Below are 23,118 nucleotides of genomic sequence, written 5' to 3'. Positions count from 1 at the left end.
GCTCTGCAGGCTGGAAGATACTGATATAATGAGTTAAAATGAAGGGGAAGCAGCTGGGTAATGTATTTGCTGATAAAGTGCCATTTTTTTGCAAGAAGGTAATTGATCACTGGGAGCAAAATACTCTGCTGAGGGGTGTGTGTGATTTTACACTGGCAAATGCCAAGTCCAGGTTGGTTTCCAGGTGTTTTTCCTGAGTTCAGGGAGGCCCATGGATGATGGAGATGGTACCCGGCTGGCTGTGCAGTCTGTGATTTCAGTATGACAATAGTTCTTACTTGTCTTGAGAGCCTTAAAACCCACCCCACATCACCATCCATTGAATGAAATGTGGCTGCAGCTTCCTTGGTGATAAATATTGGCATCTGAGGGCTTTTGAGGCAAGGTGTCAGGGAAAGCAGCTGGGATCACAGTGGTGATAGAAGGATCGAGCCCTTGGTTACTGCTGCAGGATTCCCAAGCAGAACTGATGTGGCATAAGCAATTTATGCCAACACAAGATTTCATGCTGGGTGTCTCTGGTGTATTTGGTTTCATTTTAGTTCATCTGCACTGGCTTCAACCACCTTGCCTGGCTCTGTCTTGGAGGTATGACAGTGAAAACATGAACCAAGTCTTACCGTCTGTGCTGTGCTGGGTTGCCCCATGATCCATGGATTTAAGGGTTTCCCAGCAGTGACACAGGGCTGGTTCACACTTCCTTGGTATTTTAACACATCTCTGGTAATCCTGCAAGTGGCTGCAGTAAAGGGTTCTGGCTGTGTTAATTTTCCCTTTATGGAAATGAGGTGACAGAGGAAGTGACCTAAAAGCTGGATATTCGAGCATGGATTGTTGGGGCACAGCGGGAAGCTGCTGGGCAGGATGGAGTAATGAGAGATGAGAGAACATGAGCAGAGAAGGGATGAGCACACATTTTTGTGTGAAAGGTGAGCAAAGCATGGGGAGAAAGCCGGGCTGAGGGTGGTGGAACAGAGTTAGGTGGGCAGACAGGGCTGACTTTGGGAGAGGTGCAAGGAGAGGAGTAGCAATGTCACAGCATGTGGATACAGCAGAAAGTGGAGCTTCTGCTTCTCCAGCAGTCAGATCAGGTAAAGTTCTAGGTATAATTCCATGAAGTCTTTGAGGCATTGGAGGCTGCTCCTCTTTTTCCTTGACAGTAAGCTTTCCCATTTGACTTGGGCTGGTTCCCACATACCAGCATTGAATTTATTTTTCCATCGATGCTGTAGCCAAGTTTAATAAATTATTAGTCATTTATTAGTCATTTAATAAACAGCACCCTCACACTCCAATCTCTGTCCCCACTGTAAGCCGGAGGAAAAGATGGGAGGGCAAAGGACCAGAAATGCCTGGTACTTCCCAAAGCTGTAAAGGAGAAAATGAGATGAAAATTAAGAAATAAATCATGGCTTTCTCAGCTCTGTCTTTTCTCCTTTGTGCTGTTCAGGCCTGATCCAAACACCTCACCTGTATGAGGGGGAGCCTGTGAAGGCTGAGCATGCCTGGTTGTCATTAACACTTCATTCTTGCAGCAAGGCAAGAGGGATTTTGTCTGCTCGTTTTTGAGCATTTGAGTTTGGGCTCATCACAGAGCAGCGATAGTAAGCTGACAGCATCTGACAGGGTGTTGGAGGGAATGACAGTCCATGGACACAGGGGTGTTTGTTAACGAAAAGAGCTGCAGCTCATGATGCAAAGCAAACCACTTCTACATGGCTTCAATTCCGCCTTTGTGCCTTTGTTGACCAGGGACCAGCCATGACGCAGCACACCCAGCAGCAAAGACCAATAGCTGAAGAGCAGGCTGCAAAGGAGCAAGGGAAATGAAGTGGGAAGAAGATGCACTACTCATCCCGTAGTGGTTGTCCACAGGAAGCTCTCCTGACTTCCTTAATCTGAGCAAGAAGAGTGAAACAGTTGTGGCAGGGAGGGCTGCTGGTGAACCCCAGCAGCAGACTTACACGCTTGATCTTTCCTTGGTTCACAAATTTCCTTGGCTTCTTTCCTAGCCAGCTCCAGGTGGAAAACCAGCATGGAAGGGACTGCCCTGCAGCCCTGTGTGGGTTATGAGGTTCGCTCCCCATGCCACTGATGTCAGAATAACGCAAGGCTGGACAGAGCAAGGTGTGACAAGCTGTCATGTTAAGGAGATCTTTACTCCAATAAGGGGGAAAATTTCACCTCTTCGTCTGTAAGTTTGACAGGTTTGTTACTGTCCCAGAAAAGATGAGACCCTGGAGCTGGGTTAACCTGTCAGAGCCCTCTGCAGGTGCTCCACTGGCCAGCATACTATATTGGAGGGTGATGCAACATTCCTAGTGGGGATTTACAGTAACAGATTCACCCACTGAGTTAAAACTTTTAAGTCAATTTTAAAGACAATTTTTAAGTTTCTGAAAACACACAGAAAATAGATGTGAATTTTTGTTATAATTTTATGAGGGCTTAAGGTTTGAAGATTGCATTGACAGTATAACATACTAACTGTGAGAATAAGCATGAAAATAACGTATATAAAGCCAGTTAAAAAGCAGTCATTAAATGCACAAGTATAGCTCTTACCCAGTAGGTGACCCTGTGGGGGGAGAAGACAGGTTCAGCTCACTGACTGATCCCACCAGTTACAATGGAGTCTTCCCTAATTTTTCCCCTCTTAATTTCATATATTTGTATGATTTAATTCAAATTAGTAACTTCCTGTAGTCCTTCCACCATTTACCAGTTGATGAGCTAGTTTGCGTAAGGCTCCATAACTAATCGCCTCACTATACATGCTCAGGGGTCAGGGGTCTTTTGACCTGTGGGTGTGATTTTTAGTATTATAATGAGAGTATAATGAGGATAGTTCATCAAAAGGATGCCCTAGTCATGTTTTGCTGACTCCTGAAACCACATTTTGACAATTGTCCAGGATGTAGCAGACTTCAAGGACAGTCTTTGTTGATTAGAGGTTTGTTAGTCTTGTTTTTCTCAGTCCTGTTTTCCTCAGTTCTGTTTTTCTTAGTCCACCTACACAAGGCCAAAGCTTCTGTGGCTATCAGTTCTCATCATAAACCATTCTTATTTCAGGTCTCCTGACCCTTTAAGAGACCCTTATATCTGTCCAGGCTTTTTCATAGTGATACAAGTTTCAATTTCTCAACTGTATACCTATGGAGCTTTAACTAAATATGGCTATGGTGTTTTAACCTTATATCGCTATGGAGTTTGAGTATGTGCCTGTGGAGCTGGAGTGGCTCTAGTTATACATACTTTGTTAATGATTGGTATGAAATTCTCTTGCTTTACAATAGAAGTATAGCTTCCTTGTTGTTTAGCTGCAAGGTGGTTTATCAGTACATGGTGTCTTCAATTCCCACACCTGCAAGGGAGTATAGCAGAGCCTGGCCACGGGGCCTTCCCTCCTCTCCCCTCTCCAGCATATGCCAAGGTCGCAGGGTTGCCTGGGCAACTATCACTGGGTAGATTCTGTGCATATCGACTGTATTCCATGCTGGAAATAGCAGCTGCATTTTACCCTAAAATTGCCTTAATATCGTAACATAACTTTGAGGATCTGTGGGTGGAGGGATGGTCTTTAATTTCTCACATTATTTCACACAAGCCCAAGGAGTTTGCACAAATCCCTCTCCCATTTGATGTAGCTGAAACCTCAAGCAGCAGAGAGCTGGGGCAGGCACTGTGGGAGGGCTCTTCCATCTCCCCACATCATTTGACATCATCTGAAGTAAGCAGTGTGGCCTGTCCTTTTGTGAACACCTCTTTCAGTGGCATTTAGAATGCTAGTGGCATCCTCAAAGCTTTTTAGCAAGATTTGAGACTGTTTGGGTGGGTTTTCTTTCACATGATGCCATCACTGTTTTCTGCCTGTACATGTAATTTCTGTTTGATTCAAAAGAAGAAAAAAAGAAAGAAGAAAACCAGCCCTAAACTGAAATCACTGAGAGTCCATGCACTTACAGATACAATTCAGAGGAAAGAGAATGGCCTTTGCTGTCATCTTTACAGTTGTTTGGATCACCTGCTGTTGTATCACTAATTCATGATGTCCTTGAGACGATTGTGCCACATCTAGAAATTCCAGACATGCTGCACTTAACTGAACAGCTCATATATATGTTTGTGTCCATATGTATAATAGATACAGTTTTGTGTGTGTATATACATAATATTTGTTTGTTTGTTTGTTTATTTCTTTTTCTCAGTTGTCACTCTCCCGTGCCTGTAGCTGATAACAGCCATGTCAACCCAAAAGGACAGATGGGTTTCTTCCTTCTCTTTCCTGCTCTTTTGTGCATCCTTCATCCCAACGTGTGGAAGTGCGAGGGTGCTGCAGGAGCTGAGCCCCCAGCGGTATTTCAGTGCCTTGCAAGCCGGCAGAGCATCCCTAGCTTATTTCAGCCGTAATGGTATGTATTTAACAGTATGCATTTATATCAGCTTGGGTTTTCAGCAAAGGCCTGTGTGAGGGTGTGTCAGTGGAACAGTGAAGAGGCAATTCTTGAGATTTTTAAACCTGAAGTGATTTTGAAGAGCTCATCAAGCTCAGCTGGCAAACCTGTGTTTGCATGGCTCCAAGTGCTCCTGACAGGCAGAGACCTTTTGGGGTGGGATCTTTCCTGGTTATGTCCCCAGGCACACTCCTTCAAACCCCTTCATGACTTTTCTGGAGGTACCTTGGAAGAGAAACCCAGGCTCCTAAGGAGTTGTCCCCTGAAAGGGGCCAGTTTTCTCTTCCATGGTACCTCCGAGGTAAAGGAGGATTCCTTGCATGCAGGGAAACTAGGTGCTGTCAAGAATTAGAAGATCCTTGGCCTTGCCTTTCTTTTCCTCCTCCTTTATGACCTCTGGGTATGGTTTCCCAGAGACATCACTGTGGGCTGAAACACTGACACAGCTCCTATGTCAGCACTGAGAGGCTAGGTGTGTTATAAAGGAAGGAGGGGACACTGCAGGTATTCATGTTGTTGTCTGTAATTAGTTTTGTTTCAATAAATACTTTACTCTTGGAGTAAGAGCAGGACCATATTGTGTTAAGCAGTGTCTCAGTGCATGGCACGAGGATGCTCTTGAGTCTGAGGACTTGAAGCCCAGCACAACACTCATCTGACAGAACCATTCCCAGTCCCTCCATCTCTCCCAGCCATATCCCTGCAGACATCTCTGCTGGCAGTGTGCCACAGCTCCCTGTTTGCTCTGCTCAGGTCTGCTCTGATGTCCCAGGGATTTTTGCGTGGGACCTTAGCATGCTGTTAGCATGATAGAGCACAGACAGTGCTTGCCCTGAAGGTACTCTCATCTGCCCCACCTGTAAGGGGAGATTGAAAATGGAGTTTTTTTGTGTTTCAGTTTCACCTGGTGCCCAGCCCTTCTTGCAGCAGATTGAGAACTCAGCCGAGGCTCTCCAGGACTATGGCATTTCAGTGGTGAAGGTAAACGGAGATGAGGGGCAGGACAAGCTGTTTCTGGAGATTATTTCTGCGGGGCTTCCTGTGGTGTGGACAGAGCCACCTTTGGGGCTGACTCCACAAGAAAGCAGACCAGGGCATCCCGTTTCATCCCTTGCCTTGGCCTTACCTCAGCTGCTTGTGAGTTGCATGGCACCTTCTGCCTGCAGGCCGTAGGCAGGTTCCTGTGTCCCAGAGAGGCTTGATGTTGTGCCTGTGTCTCTAAACCCCTCAAAGCAGAGGACTGGCAGTGCTGTAGGTCAGGCGGGGCAGCCCTGAGCTGCTCCTGGCCTCCCAGTTCAGTCTCAGTAGATGAACCTGTGCACTTTGAATTGTGTTCCTGGCTTTAGGGGCCATTTTTCCTGCAGATTGCTGTTTTTCATGGCCACCCCGCATAACAGGCTTAGCTGGCTGGACTAATCTGGCCTCTCAGCAGCTGCATGGGGCATATGGAATTGCCTGGTCATTGCTGTGTACCCATGGGCATGGCAGAAGGAAGAGTATGATCCCCCGTGTGCTGCACAGGAGGGCATCAGCCTGCTTGTCTCCCTTTGGTGGGACTTGACTAATTCCTTCCAAAGCTCCCTCGTGCCAGCTCAAACTGCAGAGAATGATGGAATGCCCATGGCAGGGGGGTTGGAACTAGATGATCTTAAGGTCTTTTCCAACCCTAACTATTCTGTGATTCTATAGATAGGGGCAGTTCACTTCTTTTCAATTCAGTGCAATATATATTTCATATAAAGGGGTTTTTATCTGAAGCTTTGTGCAGATTTAGGTGAGGGAATTACAAATTCAGGCAAGTGTAATTAGATTATAAGAACTGCGTATATATATATGTCAGCAATCTGTCACTTTGAGTATGTTGGGCAGATCATAGTATCTCCTGATCCTGTGTGACCCAAATCAAGGCAGGCTGAGCTGAAGAACTGAAATGCAAACTCCAGTACCTGTCTCTGGACTCCATTGTATTGTATTTTCTCTCCTAGTAGGTTTGGAAAGGCTGTATTTTATTCCTGAGTGGAATAAAACTGTAGTGCTGTGTGTTTGTAGTCATTTGTGGAGCTGAATGTCTAATTACATGCTTTCAATGTCTAGGTTAATTGTCCCAAAGAGGATGTCTCAAGATACTGTGGAAAAGAAAATGCATTAAGGAAAGCCTACCTGTTCAGGTGAGGAGGCTTTCTGGGCACCACTCTGTGACTGCTTTCCAGTGCAAGTGTTTGAAGGAAATGCTGTTGATTATCAGAGAGGTCTGTGGAGGAGGAGAGGAACCATGAAGACAGCAGTGACATCAGCTTTCTGGCGGCTTCCAACAACCAGGTCCACCAGAGTTGCACTCAAACCGCTAGGTTTTGCGTCTAGTCCTAGAATGAAACACTGCTTGTTGCTCTTTCTGTCTGTATAGTTAGCTCGTCTGCCCTCGATGTGAAGGGTTAGCTCTTGGTCTCCATGGGTTGTCAGCTGGACACTTCTCCATATATCAGCTCAGTTCTCACTCACTGTTGTACATGACCACAGGGACTTTTCCTCTGCTGGTGAGGGTCTACGAGGTGGTGCTTGGTATATAGAGACCTTCTGTCAGTCTGTGCTTCTCATCAAGAGGCCCCAGAAGCTGAGTGAAACAGCAGTGACAGAGGTGACAGCTAAACCAGCCTAATCCTACTAAATCCTCAGATTCAACCCTGAAGTTTTCTTTCCAGCCACCCCTGCCAGCAAACACCTGAAGCATTCAGCAGACTGAAAATCATATTAGTACATGTGGCTGATCTTTCATAGTTGCTTTGGTGATACTCCTTTTTTTCCCCTCCATAGAGGTAACATGCTGATCAGAGAGTTCCCCACGGATGCCTTGTTTGACGTGGACTCCATTGTTGCTAACGTTTTGTTGTAAGTACAGACCAGATGCATCCCTATGAAATCTTTTACTTTCCATTTTCACTTGTTGATAGGAAGTTTTGCATAAATACAAGCCCCATGTATTCCAGAGGCGGCTCTCAGCCAAGCAGAAAGCTGCTTATCCCTTTGGTATGGTTTGACCTTGTTAAAACTTTGCCCTTGAGATGACTCACCAGCACACATCTGGGCAACTATATTTGGCTGTGAATCTTCAATCTGCCAGCAAGAAGCTGGAATTCTACCTTGTTTTCCCCATCACAGTTATGTGGCTGCAAATTTGCTCTTAAAATAGTTGCTAATGAGTTTTTTCTGATTCCTCAGTGCTCTGCTCTTTAATGAAGTTAAATACGTTGAAACCCTGGCAGATCTTCAGAACATTGAAAATGCCTTGAAAGGGAAGGCGAACATGGTCTTTGCCTATGTACCAGCTACTGGGACAGCAGGTATTAACACTAATTTTTTTGCCTTTGCTCTCCTTACAGAGTATTTTTTACTAAGGTATAAGGGAGCTGAGTTTCTGAACCAAAATCCTGAAAATGGGGCATCAAGGAAACCTGAAAGGGCCACCCAGACACAAGTTCTCCACCTCTGTACGTCTTGCTGTGTTTCCAAAGGGATCGGGTGCACCAGGAAAGTTTTGCTGGGAGCATAAACTTTCAGATATGGGCTTGAGACAAAAAGGAAGCCAGCAGTTGCTGTCTTGAAAAATAAATAAACCCATAGGCAGATTCACGTACACCATCTGTGTTTGCTGGGGATCAGCAGCTGGGTCCAGCTCCAGTTACTCAGTTACCTGTATACTGTGTCTTCAGACAGCTATGGCTTTTTATGGAGTTTCTGAAAGCCTGGGCATTGGTACTTACAAGTGGGAAGGATGAAGGTGGAGATGTGGAGGGAGCTGAGATGAGATCATCTTGCCTTTCTCTTTCCAGAGCACAGAGCCGTGATGGAGGCAGCTTTTGTCTATGGGACTGTCCACCAGTTTGTTTTGACAACTGAGGCAACGCTGTTGAAAGACAGTAGGTATGTCCAGACACACCCTTCAGGTAGAGCTGCTCTACTCTTGGTTTCTCAGATTCCCAGGTCAAATCTGGTTACTGGGATGTTATTCTGGGGGAGTGCAGTCAGATCTGTTCTGCTTTTCCAAAACCAGCTGCTGCCTGTGTTCCTGGATTTGGACTAGCCATGCCATTTGTGACTGTCCATTGAACAGGATTTTATAGAAGAGCCAACTTTCTCCTTTCCATGGTCAAACCTCACATTTTTCAGAGGGCTGATACATGTAGCCTTCTGTTTTGATGATCAAGTCTGGCCAGCTGAGAAGGGTAAAAGCTGATGCAGTGGGTTGGAGCAAAGCCCTCCCAGTTCTATACTTTGCCTATGCGGTGGCCATGGGTGTTTTGCAAGGGGTATAAGGAAATCACAGAATCAATAAATGGATTGTGTTGGAAGGGTCCTTAAAGTTCCAGCCCCACTGCCACAGGCAGGGACACCTTCCACTAGACCAGATTGCTCAAAGTCCCGTCCAGCCTTGCCTTGAACACTGCCAGGGATGAAGCAGCCACAGCTTCTCTGGGCAACCTGTGCCAGAGCTTCACTGCCCTCAAAGCAGAGTTTCTTACTAATATCTAATCTAAATCTACCCTTTTTCATTGTGGATGAAATGGATGAGTGTTGCCTACAGCCTCCCATCTTCTGGCAGCCTGAGGTTTCAGGACTCTCAGAGACGGGAGCTGAACCTGTATTACGGTGTTAACAGCCACCAGAGTTTTTTAAACACATTTTTACTTTTTATCTCAGCAACTTTTGCCAGCAGAGAGTTCTGCAGCTGCATGAGACACTGCTCTTGTATTTGGGAATTCCCATCTGATGTCCTCACTTGATCTAGCTAGCTCAGGCCATCCGCTTGCCATGTGGGACCTGCATTAAAAGGGCAGATCCTTCAACGCAGCGTGCTTCTGATGTGATATACTGCAGTCAGAAAACTGAGAGGGAGGAAGGTGGAAATATGACATAGCGTGTGATGTCTTCAGCAAAGCATTTATATAGCAATTTGCCTGCTCTCATAGGTGACACCAAGGCAGATACCGACGCGGTCCTACCCTGCGCTGCTATCCTGTCCTTGCAGGACCATCAGGGATAGCATTTTGTGGCTGCCACTAGATGGCACGCTTGTCATTTGGACAGGAATTGACTTCATTCTCGAAGCAAAGAGGACACCAACAGGCCATCTCAGCTGATGACATGGTGGTAGCTTCACCAGTGTGCATAGCTTTCAGACAACTGGCGCAGCAGGCTTTGAGATCCAATACTGCAGTCTACTCTTCCATAGGAAGACCAAAAATCCCTTTATGAAGAAGATGATCCTAGTTTTAGAGGTGGGGAATGTGTGCCGTAGGAAAAGGAACATGACTTCCTAAAGTTAACCCACAGACCACCCCCAGAATATTCCCTATGTGTCATTAGTGAGGAAAAGGACATGAGAAAAATATGTAGACTTTAGCTCTTCTACTCCCGCCAGGGTCTTCATTGCAGTGGCATGAGAAAAGCTTGATTTGCGTCCGTCTCAAGCTGGGCCAACTGTTCTGGGGTTGGGCTCATTTACACCTACTGAGCCGGGGTCTTCAGTAGATGTTCATCGCAGTTATGAAAGGCATCTGGACACAGTTGTACCTGTCAGTAGGAGGGCTCTTGAAGAAGTCCCACAGACCTGCCAAACCCTGAACTTGAGGATCATCTGCCCTGTAAAACATGCCAGCAAACATGGTCACTCTGTCAGAGCATTTTAAAACCCTGTGGTGGATGCCTAGCTCAGCATGGATTTTGCTTTCTCTCTCACAGCACTGATGAGCCTGATGTGTCATCAGCCTCACTGGTGTTCTGCCACTGCCAGCGGGCAACAGACCTGGTGCAGCCCTGCAGGAGGACAGCCATGGAGCAAGCTCTGACAATGCTCAACATCCACAGGCACCTCAAGCTCATGGGGGCTCCTCTGGTGGTATGACTGGGAAAGAGGAGCCACTTGGGCTGTGGGCATGAGGGAAGCTGGGATGGACGTGAGGATGAGGGAGGTGTGAGCGGAGGGCAAGGCTGAGCATGAGAATCTGCCCATTTCCCATGAAGTTAATTGCAAAGCTCCCAGGTTGAGTCAAAGCAAGGAGCATGGGGCTGGATAGGGCCAACACTCCATTGCACTAATCAGCTTGCTTGGATCTTTCCAGAGGGCCCTGTAAGCACCATGAGTGGGAATGGGATGGAGGTGCCTTGGACTCTGCTGGAATGAAACAGAACAGAATAAAATAAAATAGAATAGAATATTTCAGTTGGAAGGGACCTAAAATGATGATCTAGTACCACTGCCTCACCACTTCAGGGCTGGCCGAAGCATGTTATTTAGGGCATTGTGCAGATGCCTCTTAAACCCTGACAGGCTTGGTGCATCGACCACCTCCCTAGGAAGCTTGTTCCAGTTTTTGATCACCCTCTTGATAAAAAAATGCTTTCTAATGTCCACTCTAAACCACCCCGGGTGCAGCTTTGAACTATTCCCATATGTTCTATCTCTGGATACGAGAAAGAAGAGATCAGCACCTTCCTCTTCACATCCCCTTCTCAGGAAGCTATAGAGAGCAATGAAGTCACCCCTCAGCCTCCTTCTCTCCAAATGAGACAAACCCAAAGTCCTTAGCCACTCCTCTAGGCTCCCCACAGGATGCTAAGCACCCTGGGGAGTTCTATATCAGTCACTCATGCCTTGCTCAGCACAAGAGACAGGAGGCTCCCTCCTATCTCCTATTTCCATTGGGCAGTGAACTTCAGCAGGCTTCCAGTTCCCACTGTGACATCTTTGCGCATCCAAAAGGAAGGGTAGGTGAGCTGGGAAGTGCCTTTTTCAGGCAGCCTCCTGGCTAGGCCCAAGGAGAGAAGGCAGTTCATGAAGCAGCATGTCCAAGGCAGGAAGGGAGAGGATGCCAGCTCTTGCATGTTGTGGCTGGGGTTTTCAGACTGCCCCGGGGAATGGATGCCAGGTAAATAAAAAATAATGGAGATTTGACATCTGGAATTGCTAAGTCACAAAGAACGTGCATAATAAAACCCAGGTTTTTAACAGGGAGGGTCATGACAAGTTGTAACAGTTTAACTGGGGTTGTGTGGGTTCTGCTGTGATGGATATTCTAGAATCAGAGTTGAAGGCGTTTTCTCAAGAGTCTCATTTCTGTGGTTGGCGAGCATATGGTGGCTTGGGCTGTGCAGAAGAGCTAAGGTGCCTTTATTGGTGTGGAGATGTGCTGCAGTGTAACCATGTCTCTTCTCCAGACAGAGGTTGCTGAGGACCCAGAGAAGGTTTCTACTGTTCACTTACAGCTTGGGCTACCACTTGTGTTCATTCTCAGCCAAACAGAGACCTACGAGGCTGACAGGAGGACAGCAGAGTTTGTGGCCTGGCAGCTCCTGGGAAAAGCAGGAGTTGCCCTTTTGTCCAGGTATTTACTCTCAGGTGTTTTGGGGATCTCCTTGCTTATTGTGGTGTTTCAGAGCTCGGTTACTCCACCTGAATAATTGACTATCCACCACCAGGTGATAGTCAGTTACTCACATTTGGATGAGAGGCAGTAAAACTAGGTGTACTGAGTTTGCATGATTTGTGATAGAGTGGCTTGGTGGGCATCTGGCCCCCAGGCAGGGTCAGCCCACCACACTAGGCTATATCCTGCAAGAAAATGTCATGTTTAAGGAGTGGCCCAGAGTCAGATTAATTTAGTTTCAGACTGGCTGGAAGTGTAAAAACGTTTGAGTCTCTTGCTGATTTAGAAGTGGAGAACAATCAGACTAAGAGAGATTTTGGAAAGGAAACTTAACACCAATGGAAGGCTTGTATCTTGCCCTCAAATTAAGGGCAGAAGGAAATCCAGTAAAGAAGGTGGACTGTGAGTGCTGGGTGCTGGGATGCAGTGGGTGTCTCCACTCAGCGATGCCTCCTCAGTCAATTAGGTCTCTCAGAGTTGGACCAGCACATGTATCCATGTATCTCCTGTCCTCCCGGGGAGCAAGCTTGTGGCTAGCCTTGGGGCAGCAGTGCTGTGCAGGGCTGGGTTCCTCTCTGGTTGATCACCAGTTACTTATTTCTGCTCCATGGGCTCAGGAGCAGCCTGTACACACAAGACTGGCTTGTTTGCAAATGCTTCCATGGTGTCTTGCCAAAGGAAGCGTGCAGTCCCTGAAGGCATGGTTGCACAGCCTTTGGATCTGTCTCCTGGCAGCTGTGCAAATGGGAAGAGATAGAGGAAGGATGGGTGTGGGCTCTCTTATTGCAGCTTTCTGCCACAATGGTACCCTCCCTGTATGGAGGCATTTCTTGGCTGCATTTATGCATGAGCTGATGTCCACCAGCAGAGCAGCTGCACTGGGATGTGGTCACCAGTTTGTGAGCAAAGACCCAAATCACAGAAAGGGAATCCAAGCTCCTTGTGAAATAGGCACGTTATGCAGCACAGTCCCACCAGAAGGTCACTTGGAGCCTGTTTCTTCACCACTGACATTGATTCTGGGTTCCTGCAAGTTCTTGGGGCAGTCTGAAAGCATGACTCTGTGAGGATGTGGTGCTGCTGAGGAAGGTGGGCTTGCCAGCGAGGCAGGCTGAGCAGAGGGGGTGACCTTGCATGTCACACCATCTAATATTCACTTTGTACTTTGGAAGGGACCTTTTAGGTTTGAATGTTCTGCGCCGGTCAAACATTGCGCTCAAGACGCCAGATGAGGTCAGATGCTGGATTTCTTTACAGCTCCTATTTCCCTATCTGGGCATGGTGCTCTTGGGAGGTGTTGGGGTGTTGCTCAGCTCCGTTGTTACTTGACAGCCTTCCCAGAAGCTCAAGGGGTAGTGTCTTTCCCTAGATGCACACATGTACTTGGAACAGCCTGAGTTTGGTACTGCAGAGCAATTGTGCCTGCTGGTTAGGATAAAATACTGAGTTTACTTTGGTCTCAAAATATAGGATGACATCTCCATTACACCTTAAGGCAACACAAGTTGGTGAACTACCTAATATAGTAGTCCAAGTCCAAATTCCTTTAGACTTCTAAAGGGTCTTGCCCCTTTAGCAAAGGCATTCTAAGGATGGGAGAGGAAATGCATGAAACTGAGTGCAAACAACCAAAGGTCTGTGCTGAACTGATGTAACTGAATGCCTCTGGCAGTGATCTGGGAAAAGGGCAGGGTGTAAGATAAATGAAGTTGATCAAGACGAGCTAAACTCTGGAGGGGCCTGACCCAGCTTGTGAGGCAACATGGAATTCGGTGCTGACAAATGCCAGGGAGCACACGTTGCCTCAGATTACCTGAACTGTCACACTTGTGATTGCAAAGATACAGGATCAGACCTGAACCTGAGCATCCCTTGAGGGCTTCCCATGCCCTGGTGAGAGATGTACCTGTTGTGTTTCTCCTCTTAGAGCCAATGGGAGGTGCCAGCAGTTTGTCGTTTCTCTCAGTTCAGTACAAAATTCATTTTCTCTGAAGTGTCTTTTGCTGAGACAGTGCCAGAACTGATTTTAAGCTGACAAGGTCTCGTTTCTGAGAAATACATTTTGCTGTTTTCTTTCCATGGGTTGTCAGCCCCTGTACACTTGGGAGCACTCTTCTTTGTTGAGCTCCATGAGATAAAGGATTTTTTGTGCCAGTTTCCCAGGCTGTGATGGGCTGCTCTGACCCAGCCTGACACCTCTAGAGTGGGGACAGCTGAGTGGACCCTGTACCTCCCTGCTCTCCTTCAGTATTTGGCCACTGGGCTTTTTCTTGCAGAAGTGGATCTAAGTTTGGAGGTGGAGTGAGTGTTCACTTTCACCTCTCCAGGCACAGGATCCCACATAGCCACGAGCACTTACATGCAAGGAAGCATCAGTCTGGAGTGAGAAAACCTCATACACAGGTGAAATTAGGCAAAAGAATCCCACCCCAGGTCCTCCCCTGCTTGGCAGCTTTAGGAATCTGTAAATACGCCCAAAAAAGGAGTTGGGTGATGGTGCCCATCAGCCTTGATTTTGGTATATGGACAGAATAGGCAGAGGGTGATCTTTTGCTCTCACTGATTTATTCTGTTTTCCTTAGGGAGTGCCAATCAAATACTTGCTCTTGGAAGACACTGATGAAGTTATAACCCTGGTGAAAGAGAAGAACAAGGTCAAACAAATCCAGGAGGATGAGGGGGAAGAGGAAGATGAGGATGAAAAAGAGAATAATAATCAAGGTGTGCACCTAAACAATGAAAAGCTGATTGTCATCAGATAGGACATGCATCGGCATCTGCTAGAGATGTGCAGGCATACGTTAAAGCATTAGAGAACACTTTTGCAAATCCAAAGCAAACCGTCACAGTCACATCATGGTTGTACAAGTGGCTCTTTCATTCTCTGCAGATCACTGGAGTTTTGTGGCAGACAGGCACAGGGAGGAAAATCAGCAGTTGTTAGAGGAACAGTTATAGAAGTGCTGCATGAGGGACAGGGGTGCTTCTGCTTGAATACATTCAGCTTTAGAGGCGTGAGGGGTTTAAAGTGCACCCAGCACTGTCTTCTTTTCAAGCATCAGAAGAGTCTCAGAATTATCAGGCCCATTAGAAAGGTTTGAGACATGGTTTTCTGTAAGCTGTTCCAGGCTTGCCTTCCCCAGGGAGAAAACACTGGGCCCCGCAGCACGTCCTTGAAAATGCATTGTTTTCCATGGAAAAATAGTTTTGTTTTAGGAAAAAAAGTGGCACAGGGGCAGAGGATGCTAGAGGAGCCAACATGCTGGAAGAATAATGTTCAAATCACAGGGCACAACTGGTGTGAGATGGCATGAGTACCTTTTGATGAGCTTGTACTTGTGTTCTGCCTCCACTCCCCTGTATGAGATAGTTACTTACCCCCTGCCAACAGTCACCATGTCCCTGCTGAAAAGGACTGGCTTAGGAAAACACAGGGCTTGGGTGGCTCAGGGGGCTGCAGTTCCCTCTGCCTTGCACATGTACCTGTGTTCATGTACAGCTGTGGGTCCCTTGCAGACATTCAGGATGATGAGGTGGTGGAAGCAGTTTCCAGGGACAAGAAGCGAGAGCTGCCCCTGGAGCAGATCCGTGTCCTGACAGAGGAAACCTTCCGCTCTGCTCTCTTGGAGACTGCCCGGACAGTGGTGCTGTTTTATGCCAGCTGTGAGTATGAGGTGTGGTCTGGTGTCCTTTCTCTGAGCTTGCGCTGCTCGCTGTGCTTTCCATCCTGTGGTAATCCTGTAGGCAAGTTTAAATGATAAGTGCTGCATCCAGCCCCATAGGCCTCCCCACTGAGCAATCAGATTAAATCAGTTCTTCTCACTGACTGATAATGTGTGAAGACAGTATCTCTCAGCATAGAAGTTACCAATGTTCATAGGTTTTTAACCTTCATTTTACAGGGACCAAATGTAGGACAAGAGGGGATATTGTGGTATCACGGGATAGCCTAAATAACCTGCTTGCTGTGTGCTGTGCAGAAGCATAAAATCCAGTTTTCCTTATTTCTTTGAAGTCTTTCAGAGCTTGAAGCACCTTAGGATGCAGAGAATTGTAATGTGTCATTGTCAGAGAGCAAGGTGGGGCTGGTCTGTCACCTGTATGTCCTTCAGAGCTGTGTCTCTCCTGTGTTTCAGGGGAGTCAGTGTCCCTGGCAGTGCTGAGGTCTTACACAGAGGTGGCTGATCACCTGGAAGGTAAGGTACCGCAGGTCTGAGTGCTTTACAGCCTACTACCCTAGTAGTAGGAACCAGAAGACTGGAAGGATATTGATGATATCTCCATCCGTCACCCAGAATATACTAATTTTTTCCTCTGACTCTTAAAGAAGGCATATCCACATCAGGTTGCTTTAGAAGAGTCCTTTCTTTCTTATTTAGAAATCTTTGTGGTTCATTGTGCCTCTAGAAAGTCATGGGACTGGGAATGCAGCCTTCTGCAGTCACCTTATATTGTTGGTGTGAACTGGTACGCACTAGCTGCCCAACTGCCTTGCAGCTGAGATGGTGGTCTTGGTAGGCACAGTGACAGCGTGATGGATGATGGTAATGGTGGTGATGATAATGATGTTGGTGAGCACAGTGACAGTGTGATGAATGGTGGTGATGCTGATGTGTCACCTGTGTGATGAATGCCGAAGCATGGGGAGGAACAGGGCAGAGCACCTGTGGCCTGTACAAGGGAAGGGACTAGATGGTGCACAGCAAATCAGTGTGCTGTGTGGCAGATCAGACCTTCTGTCCTTGGAAGTACTTGATCTGAAAAGGAGCAGTAACTGGCCCCAGTTTTGGTGGAAAGTGTGACAGACGGGTGTGCGCAGGCCCAGGTCCACTGGGGCAGGATGGTGTCAGAGGAAGAATTTACAATGATGGTGCCTTCAGGGCATGGAGACTGCCTTATTTACATGGGAATTCTCATAGGCAGCCACAGAACTCCATAAATAACATGTAACGGCAAGAATCAGCAACACTTAAAGACAGCACGCATCAAGTAGCCTGGTAGTAAAGCCAGGAGGGAGTGATCCTTCGGGAGCCTCTGAGCAGTTTCTGAGCAGTGTAAGCCTCAGTTCAGCTTCGTGCAAGTCTTCAGCCCCATCCCTTTCTATGGTTAATGGGGAGAGGTGGGTTCTTATGCTCATTCATCATCCTTACGTGGGCTAAAATCTCTTCCAGAGGTGCCTCTATTTTCCCCTGACTCCAGGAGTCATTGAGGTGGCTTCATCCCAAACTCATTGCAGCACAGTGAGGAAGTCATACGGATCTGGGTGAGAGCTGGTTTGGCACCCCTGTAGGTGGCTGGTGCCTTCTATTTGTTTATCTTCATTAAGGCTCATTTCTCCTAGTGGTGGCACTCCCTGGGAGCCTGGTGCCATTTCCTGCAGGGTTCAAGCAGGGCTGGGGCTGAGCTCTCGGCAGTGGGGACATGTATAGAGCCTGCAGAGGACACGGACAGCTTTCTGGGAAGCAGATGCAATAGGAGTTGCTCGCAAGAATCCGTCCTGGAAACACTGCAGGCAATGCTGTGGTTTGGATGAAAGTGGTTCTGCATTCATAGTTTGCATGGAGGGAAGGTCACCAGCAGCTTTGATCTGGACTGAAATCCAAGGAATAAACAGGACAGCTTGGGGAGGGTGGTTATTGTTAGAGATGTTACAGTTGTTGATGGTTTGGGGTTTCTTTTAGACTCTCCAGCAATCAGACCAGCTAGAGGAACAACCTGGGAGATTCAGTGAATGAAACCCTGTTTCTTCCTGAGCCAGTGGTCAAACCTTGGCTGATTCTGCACAGCCAGTCTTTCACCATGTGTTTTTTTAATCATTTGATAACAATCTCAGTGCATGGAAGCAGCCACAGGCAGATTCTCAACAGAGATTATGAACTGATTGGGGTCAGGGCTTTCCTTCTGTCATCAGTACCCACAAAAGAATCCCAGGCCAGATGTGACCTGTAGAATGACTCCAGTCTGCTTTCTGGACTGTGGCCTTGGACAGGATGGAGAACGGCTGCATTAGTGGGTCTGGAGATCCTTAGTCTCTGCTGCTGAGGGAGCCTGAGTCACAGGCTGGTTACCAGGGAAACTAGAAGAACTAAAAGTCTGGGGGTCCCTGGGCTCTCAGTTAGGGCAAGGATGAGGGAAGATATGGCACTGCAAGGTCCAGAAGGAAGATCTTGAGCTATGCAGGACTGAGAATAAAACATGGGAACTGACTTTGGACTCTCAGCTCCCCTAGAAGTGCTTGTATTCCTCTCTGCTCTCTGGGGTGGAGCATTCTTCCTAAGGGCTGAGAAGCCAAGACCAGCTGTCTGAGGCATGAATCACCCATTCTAGAGGCACATATTGAGTTGCAGAACCAGGTGCCACTTTTGATGCCAATTCTGTATGCAAAATGGCACTGAGGATAGGCCATATGAGATCAAGAGTAATAGAACAGAGGAGGTTGAAGACTGGAATGACCCCATGACTCATCCAGAAACAGATGTTCAACAGATCATCACAAAATTAAGTTTATAGCCCAAGTGTTTTCCTTTTGTTGAGAGATCCAATGTAGCAAGAGAAAAAGCATCTCTGTCTTTCTGCAAGAGCATGCTGTCCTCACTGCTGCTGGGGGTAACTGCTGCAGCTATTGTTTTCTCTTACAAGATGTGAATTTTTGGAAGCAGCAACCCTGCGACAAGAAAGCAGGATGTGAAGGTGAGACAGTGCTGAGCATTTCTTAGCTTTTTTTTTTTTTGCAAAAAAGAGAGGAAACCAGTATCTGAGAAAAGCAGTAATGATGAAAACCAGTTCTGCTTCCCTCTCCTGTGCTTGTGGAGTCTTTCTGACCAATGGCTTCCAAAGACAGGGGTCTGAAGTTGTAGTTCAAAGGCATGAAAATGTGTGATTTAGCAATGCGTATTCATGGAAGCTGAATCTGAAGTAAGGATTTAGGAGTCCATTTTGTGATGCTTTCTGAGTAGTTGTTTCCCATTCCATATTGGATCCCTGCTCTTGAAGTGCAGCATTTCATACTTAAATTATTTCTCTTTCATGCTGAAGCCTTTGGACCAGCTCTTCACGAGAGCTGTTTTTAATGTCAGCCCTGCCCTCAAAAGGATTAGAAGTTTAAGGGATTCTTGTCTTTTCTTGTTCCCTATAGCACTGATGATTTGTCTTGTTCTGGTTTTATAAGACCCCTAAGACAGAGGTTCTCACTGTTGGTGGTTTTAGTAGCACCTGAACATGCAGAACAGTAGGATTTTGTGTTCCTCTTTCACCTTTGTTCCCATCCAATAATGACCCCAGGGCTGAACAGTCTGTTGCTGAGTAACTCAACTGCTGAAACTGCTGCTCATTCAGTAATTAATAATATGATGCAGATTGGGATGGAAAGTGATCATCTTGTACAAAGTGTTCCTCAGGCCAGATGGGGCTCCTTTGGAGCACTTTTGGTACATAATCCCATGAGGTTGTATACAAATACTAAAACTCATATTTGAGGGGCCTTAGAGAAGCCTTGCAACTCAGTTTTAACTAGACATCAAAGCCCTATTTCCATGTCATTATTTTTCAGAGTTGGGCAACACACAAGATTATGTGTTAAGAAATGAAGAGAACCAGCTATACTGGATCAGAGGTGTGAAATAAATCCAGGGGCTTTTAATTTGAGATGTTATTTCAGAGCCTGGAGAATGAAACAAACCATTTCTGCTCTCATGGAGTGTTTTGACAGCTCCTGACTGGTGGAATTGCAGACCCTTAACTCCGTGCTGCTGCTTGCTTTGTCTGTACACAAGTTTGACACAAGGCAGAACAGCAGCAAATTCCTCACGTGAGCTGCAAAGCAGAGCCTAAAATGAAGGTTGCAGAAAATGGTCCAGTGGGATGACAAGGACATAGGGATAGGGGATAGGAACACATGCCAAGGTCATCTCTGCCTTCATTCTTCTCTGTGGAAATGCCTTACCCATCCCTGGCAGGCATGTTTCTAACCTGTGATTTAAACCCTTCCACAGCTTCTCTGCCAAAAAGCCTCAGCTGTGCTTAGTTCTCAGGAGCTTGTTTCAATATCAGGGCAAAACTCCCTGCCTGGGAATAGGTTGTTGCTTGTCTTTGCCCAGCTGGCAACAGTGAGTCATCTTAGTGTCACTTCCAGAGCAGACTTTACATATTGATAGATTTTATTGTTTCTTTCTTTCCAATCAAAAGAAGCACAGTTCTTTGGGTTTTTCCTCAGGAGGCAGGTCTTCCAAATTTCATCAGGGTCTCTCACATCTGTTTAAGCCTTTCTAAAAACACTTCCCAGCCTGACTTGCTGGGCTCCCCAGGGGTCTCACTGGCACAGAAGAGCATCGTTTTCCTCCCATATCTTGTAGATGTTGTTAAGAGTTCATCCCAGAATGAGCTTTGCTCTCTTCTGCAGCAGTGATGATATCTGTGCATCCTGCTTCTCATTACAGAACACTGCTGTTGTTACATTTTGCCCTTGAAATTACTTTCTGCCCCTCTGGGCTTGAGATCATTTGCAGTGTGTGTATTTTATTTCATCAGCCAGGCCTGTAATGAAAACAGTGATCAGAATCAAACCTAAGACAGAGAGAGAACAAAGCTTGACTGTTTTGTTCTGCTGTACTCTTGAGAAATCCTCATCACCTGCCCTTACTCTTGTTTCTGAAGGACACTTCGCGATGGTCTGCCTCCGTGTGTGTACTTGTCACTACGTTTCATCTCATCTTTCCCATATAACTGTTGAATCCTGTTGAAACAAATTTAGGGAAGGCATGAAGATTTCTGAGATACAGCATTCCTGCAGTGGGTATGGATGATATGGCCTGAGGATAGTATGCAGCCCTGCTGTCCTTGGTCAAGCCTGCAAATAGGTAGGAGGCAGGTTAGGCGAGGCTGGCCACCAAGGTAGCTGGTGAAGCTGGTGATGGTTCACCTGCCAGCTTAGCACAGGCTCAGCCATGGAGCAGCAGCAGTATGTGCTGGTCTTTGCCCAGGCTGCAGATGAAAGAAAGGCTGATAAGGACATGCTGGAGTATCTTGGGCTCATGGAGAGCATGCAGAGAACCACCCTTCATTTGTTTCGCTGCTCACAAATCCCATGAGATAATCACTTCGATGAGACCCATAAAAAGCTTATTTTGTACTTTTCTCAGGAACTAAAGTTGGACTGGCTGCTCTGTAATTACCAAGTACTCTTCCTCTCCCTTACTTGTGAGACCCCTTATGGTCTTAAAGGTACATGCTAATGTTTTGGAGATGAGCAGCTGGTGTTTGTAGGATAGGGGAATGCCATCAGACTGCCACCCTGTACTACATCTAGCTTGCTTACATCACCTTTAATGGTTCCTTGTGTATTTGGCTTCATGCTTTAAGTAGAACAGATGCTTTTCAATACTGGGCACCTTAATAAGTGAAAAGCCTTGAATGCATCAGGCTCCTCCACGCCAGCTTTATCTTCTCTTTTTCCTGTAAGTGAGTGCCTGCATGGTTTCTTTGTCTTGGCCTTATTCCTAAATATTTCCAGTACCTTTTCTTGCTGCCTTTTATGCTCCTGGACAATTGCCTTAGGGTTTCACAGTATCTGTTTGAATAACCAGCCAGATGTGAATGTCTCTGTAAATTTGTTTCTGAGAAGTGCAACCTACCACTTCCCTGAGTTTATTCTCTTCCTGATCTGTTGTTTGAATCAATCAAACTGGGGTATTTAATACATTCACAGGCTGGAAATAGCTACTTTTATGCTCAAAACTGTAAGGCATATCCATGAGTGGTTTCAAGAGGTAGAAAGCCTGTACTCAAAGGGATTGTTTATTCTGGGCTGGATTTTGGCATTCTGCCCACACAAAGAAGTGTTTGACTCCAGGAATGGTGCAGCAGTTTCTCAATGGTAGCCCACCTGCACTCACTCCCTGTGCTAGGATCCAGCTCGGTAGGATGCATGCCAAAGCAAATAGGAGTTCTGGCAGTGTTAATACAAATATATATGATAATATTCAAAGAAGCTAACAAAAAGCACTTTTTTCAACTATTTCTTTTTCTTTTCCTTTTTTAAATTATTATTTTTTTAATATTATTTAACTTATTTGTTTTCCACTCTAGGAACTCAGGGGGTTTTGCTTTCTCGGGTAAACTGCTGGGACTGGCCTGGCATTTGCACAAAAGAGAATGTCACTCAATTTCCTACCATTAAGATTTACGAGAAGGGAGCGAGATCAGTGATATATGATGGCATGTGGGGAACCAAAGAACTGACCAGTTTCATCATGCTGTAAGTGTCTGTTAATGAGTCTCAACATAGTAAGACTGGCACATCTGCTAGATGATGTTCTGCATACTTCACAGCCTGTGTAATGGAAATCTTTTTTGGAAAAATAATGTCAGATCTGATTGTAGACCTGCTTTGGAAATGAGCTTAATAACTTTTTGTGCTTTTCAGTGTCAGGGAATAGCTGTTCTTGGACAGAATGGGAATCCCAAAGATCTGAGGGCAACCAGTTTGACGCAAGGCTCTTTCTCTCTTCCTCATAACAAGCTCCAGTGCCTTTCTGAGACTAGGCATTGATTTTCTTCCCAGGCGACTGATTTCTGTCTCCGATGAGGCATAACAGTCGTCATGTTGCGTTGGGGCATTGTTGGATTGAGGTTGCCCTTTTGTCTCTTCATCCCAAAAAGGAAGAAGGCGGCAGCCCATGTTGTTTCTCTGCCTTTCTGCAGGAGCCGAGTTTCCTGCCCTCTGAAGCTTGCGACGATTGATGAAGCAGAAGGATATTTAAGAGGCGAGTTTCCATCTGAGCTGTCATCCTATCACCACACTTCGCTTCTAGGAGTATTTAGTTCAGCCATGAGTGAAGGTTAGTGTGGTATTTGTGGATTAAGCACTCAGCTTCATTCCTGATGGGAGAGGGGTGGTTCCAGGTGCTTGGAAGTTCCTCTGGGTTCATTTTCTGACCTTTCTCTGAAAGAGTATTTACAGATGTCCCATCTGAACTTACCAAGCCACAATTTGTATTTGTTGTTCCTGTTGTATCTCCTGTGCCTTACTGTTAGAATTTTGGATCTGTCCTCCTTATGAGCCCCCTTCAAAGTAGTTGTAGGCTGCCATTAAACCCCCTTTCAGCCTCTGACTGAACAAGCCCATATCCATCAGCCTCTTCATGCAGTCCATGTGCAACATCTCACAGCAACATCTCCTTCTTAAAGAAAGCCCTTTTCCGTATAGGATTGATAGTTACCTTGCTGACTCCTCCTCTTGCAAATGT

General features: G+C 46.3%; 1 protein-coding gene across 5 annotated transcripts in view; it reads left to right on the top strand.

The window, feature by feature from the left end:
- TXNDC16 (thioredoxin domain containing 16) overlaps positions 1 to 23,118 on the top strand; it is a 328,598-nt gene that overhangs the window by 2,699 nt on the left and 302,781 nt on the right. For 3 of the 5 annotated variants that reach the window (XM_061462505.1, XM_061462504.1, XM_061462502.1), the window contains exons 2-15: positions 4,209 to 4,412; positions 5,353 to 5,435; positions 6,549 to 6,622; positions 7,266 to 7,340; positions 7,671 to 7,792; positions 8,282 to 8,372; positions 10,191 to 10,347; positions 11,667 to 11,833; positions 13,048 to 13,108; positions 14,458 to 14,596; positions 15,392 to 15,538; positions 16,012 to 16,071; positions 21,959 to 22,127; positions 22,574 to 22,710. In XM_061462505.1, coding sequence (XP_061318489.1) covers positions 4,244 to 4,412; positions 5,353 to 5,435; positions 6,549 to 6,622; positions 7,266 to 7,340; positions 7,671 to 7,792; positions 8,282 to 8,372; positions 10,191 to 10,347; positions 11,667 to 11,833; positions 13,048 to 13,108; positions 14,458 to 14,596; positions 15,392 to 15,538; positions 16,012 to 16,071; positions 21,959 to 22,127; positions 22,574 to 22,710 — 1,651 coding nt within the window. In that variant the 5' untranslated portion in view covers positions 4,209 to 4,243. Of the gene's footprint in view, positions 1 to 3,615; positions 3,731 to 4,208; positions 4,413 to 5,352; positions 5,436 to 6,548; positions 6,623 to 7,265; positions 7,341 to 7,670; positions 7,793 to 8,281; positions 8,373 to 10,190; positions 10,348 to 11,666; positions 11,834 to 13,047; positions 13,109 to 14,457; positions 14,597 to 15,391; positions 15,539 to 16,011; positions 16,072 to 21,958; positions 22,128 to 22,573; positions 22,711 to 23,118 lie in introns of those variants that run through there. The other 2 variants (XM_061462503.1, XM_061462506.1) reach the window with 2 other exon arrangements.

This window comes from Pezoporus flaviventris, unplaced genomic scaffold (assembly GCF_033815535.1).
Source record: "Pezoporus flaviventris isolate CSIRO_AGI_PZ_B2104156 unplaced genomic scaffold, CSIRO_AGI_Pfla_v1 ptg000035l, whole genome shotgun sequence".
Taxonomy (NCBI): Eukaryota; Metazoa; Chordata; class Aves; order Psittaciformes; family Psittacidae; genus Pezoporus; species Pezoporus flaviventris.
This window is presented reverse-complemented; position numbering and strand designations above follow the sequence as displayed.